At 32.2% G+C, this 10,270-nt stretch overlaps 2 protein-coding genes across 2 annotated transcripts; one reads left to right on the forward strand and one right to left on the reverse strand.

Moving 5' to 3' along the window:
- Nucleotides 1-615: 615 nt before the first annotated feature.
- On the reverse strand, nt 616-2,573 carry LOC148600987 (uncharacterized). Its single transcript, XM_088555827.1, has 3 exons — nt 2,513-2,573; nt 1,435-1,739; nt 616-711 (listed from the first exon to the last, which is right to left on the reverse strand). Exons 2-3 carry the CDS (start codon nt 1,736-1,738, stop codon nt 704-706), a joined length of 312 nt encoding a protein of 103 aa, XP_088411953.1. The 5' UTR covers nt 1,739; nt 2,513-2,573; the 3' UTR covers nt 616-703.
- A 3,203-nt stretch (nt 2,574-5,776) lies between these two features.
- On the forward strand, nt 5,777-8,112 carry LOC148600988 (uncharacterized). The gene is made up of 3 exons (XM_088555209.1): nt 5,777-5,796; nt 6,453-6,799; nt 7,907-8,112. The coding sequence occupies exons 2-3, from the start codon at nt 6,454-6,456 to the stop codon at nt 7,912-7,914; spliced, it is 354 nt and encodes a 117-aa protein (XP_088411335.1). The 5' UTR covers nt 5,777-5,796; nt 6,453; the 3' UTR covers nt 7,915-8,112.
- Nucleotides 8,113-10,270: the final 2,158 nt, after the last annotated feature.

Genomic DNA, 10,270 nt, shown 5'->3' on the forward strand with positions numbered 1-10,270 from the left:
AAATGCAAAACAGAAATATAATAGATCATTGATTGTCAATGCTACATCATTATCAAATACCCCGATGTAGCACAAACATTGTCTACTATATATGACAAATATGTTGTCGTACCAGCAGGCAGAGCCCAAAACAACATTGCCTCTGTCTGCAAAACATATTACATCCATTGTTTATTATTAGAGGTAGACGTAGGCAATAACAGGATTGATAAGACCTATACTACCACTACACTCTCCAAAGAAGTAATAGTGGATAACCATAAATCTCTGTATCCTCTTTTGGTCGCTCTACCCAAGACGATGATTGTGATTTACCGTCTTTGTCCTGGATTCCTAACTTTCCCAAGAATCCATACAAAAACGTTGCATAGCTAGATTTACAAATGTATCACCAAACCTCTTTTAAACCTTTTAACTTCTAGACTCACCGTTGTCAACGAGGGTCCCAAGCCTTACCACAACACTTGTTACTCCCGTAGTGGTACTAATTCAATGTGGATCCTAAACGACTTGAAAGATCTTTTCGAAACCCTTAATTCAAAGAGTAATCAAGGGAATCAAGGTTAGGGCGGTAATCAAAAGAATGTAATCCAGGAAAAAAGACCAGACATGGAAAACAGACATACACAACAAAGAACATAAATTAACTAAAATCATTTTTTCAATCTTAAGATGTATTTAGTAATTAAGATTCTCTCCACCATTAATAAACTGAAAAGAAAAGGCACATAGATCAATGCAAAATGTCTGTATTAATTCAGGAATAGAGTTGTTTTTTTTTTTAAATTTGTTAATATAACATATTTGAGTCAAAAAACAAATGAAAGACAACACGCAAATAATTGAATGTCTGTAGGTACGGTAATGCATTACAAGAGAGTAACACTGCAAAAGAAAGAGTATCTCAGTATCTCACCGTCATATTTGACTGATATTTTGTTGTTCAAAATACTCAGTATATAATAAATATTTCAAGAAAATTCACATCAACTTGAGTAACTGTCCTTGTAAGAATGATGCAAAATCTGAAAGATGTGATACAGCCCCAACAAACAACATATTTCAATTTTTGTAATTAAGCTTTTTTGTGGATCTACACTTTAAAATGTGTAATTATTCCTTAAAATGTGCCTGCCCTTAGGGGATAATCAACATTGAAAATCAAATAGATTTTATCGTATTTGAGTGTCATTCACAGAGTTATCTCCCTTACTTCTAAAATCTACAGTGAATTCTAAATATGTTTTATCTCCTAAACACGGGTTATATGAAAAACTGAATTTTAATTTCTCTTTACTTTGGTAATTCAAGCTAAACATCAAAAATGAAAATGTGTAGACTTTTTGCTCATGAATGATATTTTGCATCATTCTTAGCTGGAGTGTTACTTAATTTCTAAAGTAGTGTATAATTCGTTTATTCTTGTTTACTCACATGGCTTTTTATATCCATATCCACCGTAACCACTGGCTCCATATCCGTATCCACCATATCCTCCAAGTCCACCAACGGCACCACCATAACCATATCCAAGACCTCCAACTAGTCCGTATCCTCCGCCGAGTCCTCCTCCAAGACCGTAACCATATCCCCCGAAAGCTTGATTTTCAAGACCCTTAGAAAATTGTTGCCTTTCGAAGTAGTTACGAAGGATATATCCTGGAGTGTACCCTTGTCGGCCATATTCGGCGGCAGCGAAGCTGAGCAAAGCGGTGAGGAAAACTAGAGTTGTCTTCATTCTGTAAAAAAAATAATATATGGTTTCCAATAATAACTGTTTGTGCTTGGAGTTGCAATCAAAGTTTGTCACTTTGGTGATTTATCTATTACCCTTTTTTTAATATTCTCCAAATCTTCTTCTTTGGGTTTCAGCATTAGTTTCAGAAGAATCAACATCTTTTTTAACTGTAGTATAGACAGTAACTTAACGAGGTAAACCTAGGGTAAGGGATGTAAATCTTACAAATTTTATACAATTTCATGTAAACATCAAAGTAACTGAATGATTTTATTCTTTTTCGAAGAAAAATTTGAAATGTTTTGGTGAAATTTAAAATGTTACAAGCATATCATTTATTTCAAGAGTTATGTCCCCTTGCCTAGGTCTACCTTCTTAAATTGACCAGGGATTCCGATTGTATCGGTGGTAATCGTATTTTAATTAATTGAATATACAGTATAAAGTCTAACACAAACCAAAGTCACCCGGGAGATGAAAACTGCAAGAAAATGCCAAATAGTATATTTTTGAATAAGCAGTTTTAAAAAAGGCGATCAAAACAAAAACAGTAGTTGTATTACATAAAACCATTAAAGTTATGCATTCAAGAAACAGGCGTAATTTTTGCCCGTTATATTTATAAACGACAATGACAGCCATTGAAAAATAAGTATTTGCCATAAAACATGAAGCAGCAAAGTAATAGGAAAATGCCAAATATATGACAGAATAGCAGACTTAGTATTTATCTAGTAAAGTCAATTTTCCCTTTGAAATCTGAATACCACTTACCTGTTTTGTAAGCTTGGATGGTGCTATCTCTGGTAATTTATAAATTTGGATCATATTTATACCATGTTTCGATTGTTTTGATGGATCAAATATTTTTATACATGTACATCGTCAATCAATTCACTTATAAACTTTTTACGTATAATGATGGATTAAAGCGGTTTGCGTGTTTAGATTTTTTTTTCTTTTTTTCCCGTTTTTATTCTTCTAACAAATATGCTTCTGGAACAGGGTTTTTGGTGCTAGAAGGTTAAAGTCATCATTACAGAAATGTTATGATCGCCATCATGCACCTGGTCCATCCTCCCAGTTTTTAGTGGAATCCGAGTTGCTCATTTTCATTTGTTATTTTGTATGTATGATTTTAGTTACTTTATGTTCTTTGTTGTGTATGTCTGTTTTGTCTTTGTCCCTGGATTACATTCCTTTGATTACCGCTATAACCTGGGTTCCCTTGATTACCCTTTCATGTATTTAATGATGGTTTGAATATAAAATCTGAAAATAAGGTATTTACCCAACTAATTAGATTCATAAACTTCACAAGAATCCATACAAACAAAGTTTTATAGCTGGATCTGCAAAATGTACCACCAAACCTCTTTCAAAACTTTTAACTTCTATACTAACAACTGGCAAAGACGGTCTGCAGTCCTACCACAACACTTGTTACTCCCGTAGTGGTATTAATTCAATGTGGATCCTGAAAAATTCAAAAGATCTTTTGGAGACAATCAGTTCAAGACTATTAACTGAATATAATAGCATTATAACCTATGATTTTTCAACACTGTATACTTCTATTATGAAAATATTCTATTATTCTACCATAAAAACTGATTTATTCAACGTGTCATAGTTTTTCTTTCCTCGTTTGTCTACCCCGGACTTGACTTTTTATGAGCAACTCGACGGGTGTTTCTAGAAAAGCAGAGAACGCTTACCCTACCGGTGCACCTGGTCGATGCTCCCAGGTTTTAGTGGAGTCCGAGTTGCTCATTTACTTTTGTTACTTTGTCCCTGGATTACGTTCTTTTGATTACCGCTATAACCTTGGTTTCGTTGATTACTCTTTGTAGAGGGGATTATGTGGACTCGTTAAGTCCGTGTTGTAACGAGTCAATTGTAACGAGTCCGTGTTTCTGAATCGGAGACTGAGTAATATTACATTATGTTCAATGCTAATAGGCGCAGGACTCGCTTCGCGGGTCCACATAACCTCATCTACAAACTCCTGCCTACGATCCTGTTTACGTCCTTCATCGTCTATAAATGTTTTATAATTCTGATTATAAGCATGATATATTGTTGGCCATGAAAATTGTGGGTGTAAACTTTATTTTCAAATTTCATATTCAAACCATCATTAATTACATGAAATTAAGAATAAATATGGAGAAAAAATAAAGCAAAAACAAAAAACAAACAAACAAACCCACAAACTGATTTAATCCATCGTTATACGTAAAAGTTACATAATTGAATTGACGATGTACATGTATAAAAAATATTTGATCTATCAAAACTATCGAAACATGGTATAAATATGATCCAAATTTATGAACTACCACATATAGCACCATCCCAGCTTACTAAACAATTAAGTGGTATTCAGATTTGAAAGGGAAAATTGACTTTACTAGATAAATACTAAGTCTGCTATACTGTCATATATTTGGCATATTCCAATTACATTACTGCTTTATGTTTTATTTTCAATGGCTATCATTGTAGTTTATAAATATAATTAGCAAAAATTACGCCTGATTCTTTAATACATAACTTTAAGTGGTTTAATGTAATACAAATATTGTTTTTGTTTTCATAGCCTTTTTAAAACCATTTGTTCTAAGACATACTGTTTGGCATTTTTTTGGAGTTTTCATTTCTTTGGTGACCGTCGTTTGTGTTAAACTCAAAAATCAATATTTATCTCTATTCTAGAGTTACTATTATCATTAAGATATATTCGTCATAGATGATAAAAAAAAGTTGTTTATTATCAGTAGAACTTCTGAATTGTTTTGATATACATACTTAAAATATATGTATATTCAATTCATTAAAATACGTTTACCACCGATAAAATCGGAATCCCTGGCCAATTTAAGGAGGTAGACCCAGGAAAAGGGATATAACTCTTGAAATAAATGATATGCTTGTATCATTCAAATTTTTTCAAGCTTTTCAAAAAAATATGATTACATACTTATCTGCTACTTTTTAACAACGTAGGGTAATTCAATTTCAGCGAGTGTTTTCCCGCCATTCTTCTTTAATCTAGTCCTGAATTTATCTCTACTGTCATTGGTGATATTTAGATACAATCATCTTGAGTTGGGAAATGATTTAAACCACCAATTACTGAAGAAGAATATATAACTAACCTACACAATAACAGTCTTCAAACAGTATGTTACGGGTTGCTAAAAAAATAATTCAAATCTGAAAACTCCTATAAATAATTCACAACTATTTGATAACAGAGGTAACAAAGTAAACATATATTTCTTCTATGTTTTGGTATACGGAAGCGTTTAAAGAAAATGATATGCAGCAAAGCTATTTTCTCATGTTTTGTTTTTATGTTATGGTATATTTCTTTTGTTGTTTCCTTTAGTTTGTTATGTTTTATTTCTTTTTAATTATTTTCTATTTTGTTTTGTTTGTTTGTTTTTAGTTTAAATTATTTTTATTATCGTTTCTATCTGGGTTCCCTTTGGCAGAGAGCTCTGACAACTTTCGAAAAGATACATAAAGGATGTGCGCCGTCTATATATTTCAACGTAATATTTAATGCTGTTTGATATTTATGATATATGTGATACCTGCAGTTTCCTTCGATGTGTTTTTATAGTTTCTTTGTTTATACTATAATGTATACAAGAAGTTGCTTGATTGCAATGCGATTTTACAAAATTCACGGGTATATTTTATTGCAAGAAATCTAAACACAAGCATTTTTCTCGCTCAGAAGTTTCATATTTACATTCCCTCAGTTGACGCTGAAGTTAAATTAAGCAATCAATCAAAACCATATTTCTCTGTCATGATTTAAGGCTTTGACCGACCCTATAATTCCGAATTTGTCATTTCCTGAAATTAAGTAATCTTTGTAATGGATGAATGTTAAAGATAATAAAGTAGGCCGGTCATTTTTAAAGTGTCGTGGATTGATAAACAACTTTTTTTTGTTAACTGGATCAATCATTTTACTTTAAATTTAATATAAATACAGACATAGTTGTGACAAGAATCAGACAACCGACCGTGCTCAAACAAAGGTAATTTAACAAAATAACTGTTATGAAGAAAAACATGAATTTATGCAATGTTTGCCGCAGAAATTTATGTTTAACAAAGTATAGTATATCGACATTCATGTTGGCGTTTCTAGAAAATCAGAAGTACTCTACCTCACCTTTACAACTGCAGTAAATTTCACAAGAAGTCGTAAGTGTAAAAATTAATTGTATGCTGTCACGTCACAATTTACGACTTCTTTTACTCTTAAAAATTTCGTCGGAAAACGACCACTAATTTGTATTCCATTTTAAGTTTAGTACGTGTTCTAGTTTATACTTTAGTTTCAGAACTAATATTTAATTAATATGTGCTGTTTATTGTGATTTTTCAGTTTTCATAATTTAGCTGTCTAACATAAGTATACCATTAATCATTCTTTTCATTGTCCCTTTCTTTTAACTTTGAACACTTCAAGTAAAATTGGAATATGTATCATCACAAGAAGACAATGAATACGTTTTGTATCTGAACTTATTTAAAAAGTGCCATACGCCTGTACACTTGAGCAAAAAGCCCCACAAAATCACGTTAGCGAGATTGCTTTTAAACTCATTTTAAGGAATGAATGAAAAATCAAATTCGTCTTTAAAAAGAAATTACCAGAATATGATAATAAAGAACGTTTCTATTGTAGTATGAAGACCGCACTTGTGTCCCTTGTCGTTGTTTTTGGTTTTGTTGCCGCCGAATATGACGAAAAGGGATACACTCAACCTTACGTATATGGTTACGGAGCTGGTGGTTATTCAGGAGTTGGTGGTTTTACAGGTGCTAGCTATGGATTCGGGGGATATGGTTCAAGGGGTTACGGGGTTGCCGCTCCTGGTCTCACACATAGTTTATCGGGTGCCTTAGGTCTATTGGCCGGGGGATACCGTGGAGATATTGGAGGAGGCTATGGTGGAGCTATCGGGGGTTATGGCGGTAGTGCCCTTATTGGTGGTGGATACGGTTATGGCGGTTATGGATTTAAAAATCAAGGTAAATTAATACTGCACATTTTGAAATTTTGAGAATGCTGTATTTGAAAACACTGTATTTAAATTCTTATGATATCTAAACCCTATATAATAAATGTTCTTCAATATCACAAAAAAGGTTAGGCCTGATGTGGTAGAAATACATTTTAGACTACGGCATAATGAAAGTTGACTCCAATACAGCAATAAAATGAACAATTTCCGTTCTTTGCTCACACTAAGAAATGTAAGTCAAACATGATTTCTTTTTTTTTTTTTTTTTGAACATTCGGGAAACAATTTAATGCACTGGAAGTGGAGATAGGTTAGCGCGCTACAAGACCGTTCAACTGACTATTTCAATCAGAAAAGCCTATGCAAAGTCAGGACCATTACAGTCGTTTCATTGATATTCCCATTTGTTATATGAACACTGATTTTTGTTATTCTTCTTGATTTTGTTCGGCTTCTTTATGCTGTTGTTAACCTTCATTATTGTACATTATTCTATAAAACACCGATGTCACTGATGCACTCGACATATCATAAAGTGACACCCTTAATAATAACGAGCCAGTAAGGGTTTTTGTCAAAAGTCACATACGTTATTACTAAAAGGACGATCTTACATGTTAATATGGGGAGCTCCGAGTAGTTTAGTCGGATGCTATAAAACAGGCTTATATACTAACCTATAAAATTATTTAATATTTCTGGGCAGAAGACAAATGTAATTTACATTTTGAATATATATATATTATGAAACAATATCCTCAACTATAGCAAGCACTCCCCCCACCCATTTTTGGTATGACAAAAACATATACAATCAATTGAGATACTGAGGCTTTTACACAGCTAAATCTATCAATGTCTTTATAGAATTTATGCTTGTAAACCATGTAGTTCAATCAGTTTCAATCTCATGAAAAGTTACGTTTTGTTTTTGTTTCTTTGTTATGTTTTGGTTTTTAGTTCATTTTCTTTATCAAATTTTGTAGTGTTTCATAACAAATAAATAGATCATTGATATTACATAAATGTGATAGTTAATGAATCTATCGGATAATAAACGTTTTACTCAATATTTTTCTGGTACAACCCTTTAATTTTATATTATTTTTTTCAGCATATTAGAAAGTTTTTGAATGGCAAATGAGAAGTCGCTGTTGTCGGTAATGTGACGTGTTTTGAAACATATACATGCGAATCCCGCACACTGATCTATGATAAACATGTCTTATTATGTTTAATATTTGTTTATTAAGCCGCAGTCTTTGTAAGAATCATGCAAATTCTGAAATATGTGATGCATTTAATAAAGGCTACATTTTTTTTTTCGTTTGACATTAAGTAGTTTATGGGTTAATCCGGTGAAATGATGCTTATACATTCCAAGCTGCCTGCTATTAGAAGATAATTCATATTTATAATCACAAACAGTTTCTATTGTATTTTAGTGTCATTTACAGAGTTATCTCCCTAAATTTTTAATTCTACTATGCATTCTGTATAATTGTAAACTTATAAGAGCAAAGGTTATATGAAAAGCCGAATGTTAAATACTGTTTTCTATAACATTTTAAACAAAATATCAAAAATAAAAATATGTAGGCGGTATTCAACCATGAATAACATTTTGCCAGATTCTTATTGGTAGTACTTAGGCACCCACCATTTTCATATTGGGGGTGGGGGGAGGGGGTGGGTCTATGGTATTTTTTTAGAAAAGAAATCGACAATGGTAGAAACAAATAATAATCTTGTAATCTGTTTTTCTTTAAAACAATTAAGGTAGACAATAATATAAGAAGAGAAAAACGAAAAGGAGAAGAGGGGAATGGCGTGTAGATAAAAGGTTAGAATAATAAAGAAAAGGACAAAGTTTCAACAGGGTTTTAACAAGGATGTACGAATATGAAATGAGACAGACTGTATTTCTACCAAAAATGCATGAACTAATTGTGCTCCTCTAATCACTGACCTAGTTCTTGCACTCTTACGAGGTCGATTTTATAGGTGATCTGATCCAAAGGAAAAAAAAACATCAGTTAGCTAGATCCTACGATCTCAGTTTCAGCTATAGAGATGACGTATTAATACCATTTAACAATCTTAGATTAGGGAAGTTAAACATCATATCTACCCCCAAAGAACTTGCGATAAAGGATACTACATAAACTATAAAATCAGCCCCATATCTTGACCTACACTTAGAGATCGATGGTAAAGGAAAACTATTGACCAAACTTATGCGTTATGCCAGAGCGTGTCGTAGCTACGCAGAATTTTTGTATCGCGCTAGACCTCTTACAATTAGGCTTCTGGATTTCCAGAATCTTGATTACTCCACCACTATACATTATAACCAATTTAGATTTTAACACAAACAGAGAAGAGATAAGATTACCAGGCCGTCCGATAATTTCTCATTGTGGTTCTCCAAAAAAGTACTTCGGTAGACTTCATGAATATTTTATGCTACCTACATGTAAACATCCAATGGACTAAATACGCAAAAGCTCGGAACATTTACAGTTTCTTAATGACTACAAATTTCTTTTGATATAACAAGACACTTTCATTTCATTTCATGAACTAATTACAATGCAAGGGGACTGAAAACGTCTACCTTTAAATGAAAGATAAGACTATGCTATACCACTTTCGATCAAAGAAAATTTACTTCTAATATTAGAATTAGCTCTTAACAATAACGAATTTAAATTTGCTCAGTCTAATTTCATTTAGCGAATAGGATGTGCAATCTGTGTTTGTACCTCTTGATGATGTCAATATAATCTGTGTTTGTACCTCTGTATGGTGTCAATATAATCTGTGTTTGTACGTTTGGATCTATGTGTTGAGATTGATGGTGTTGTTGACATACATTGTTTCATAGACTCATTTTACAGTAGATAATGACTGGGTTACGAAATAAACCATTTTTGTTTTACTTTTTTTGTAAGTGGAGTTTTCTTATCCAATGTACAATAAAAGGAGCTCATTTCTCTGTTTAAAATACATACTTTTAAACTTGTCTGTTTAACTCGTTCTTTTATGTAGATATAATTTTATATTAAATTATAAGTCATCTCGGATTATAAAAAAGATATTTTTTTTATAATTAGATTTAAATTAGTTTTAATATTCTATTATTCTATAATCGATAGAAATAAACCTCTTCCAAACAAGTAAGCTGTTTAGATAAAACCAATTGCATTTGTACAAAATATAGTCATTATTCTGCAGTAATAACTTCACTATGTGGGGTGTCTAATTAAGATTTTCAAAAATGTTGTTTTGTATTTGCATCGTTTTCATTTGATGTATATTCAGTTACTCCTAGTGCTTATTAGCACTAAATGTTTAGCTGGTTATTGGTTGAAACTTCTGTGTATTAAAGCAGTTAAGTGGAAATGATCAAAATTAATTTTTTGCTAAAATGCAAATCAATGACTTTTTAAAAGCTATTACATGTAGTTAAAGCCCG

This window comes from Perna viridis, chromosome 12 (genome assembly GCF_037379345.1).
Source record: "Perna viridis isolate PV_CMFRI_1.1 ecotype Kerala chromosome 12, ASM3737934v1, whole genome shotgun sequence".
In the NCBI taxonomy this organism is placed as follows: Eukaryota; Metazoa; Mollusca; class Bivalvia; order Mytilida; family Mytilidae; genus Perna; species Perna viridis.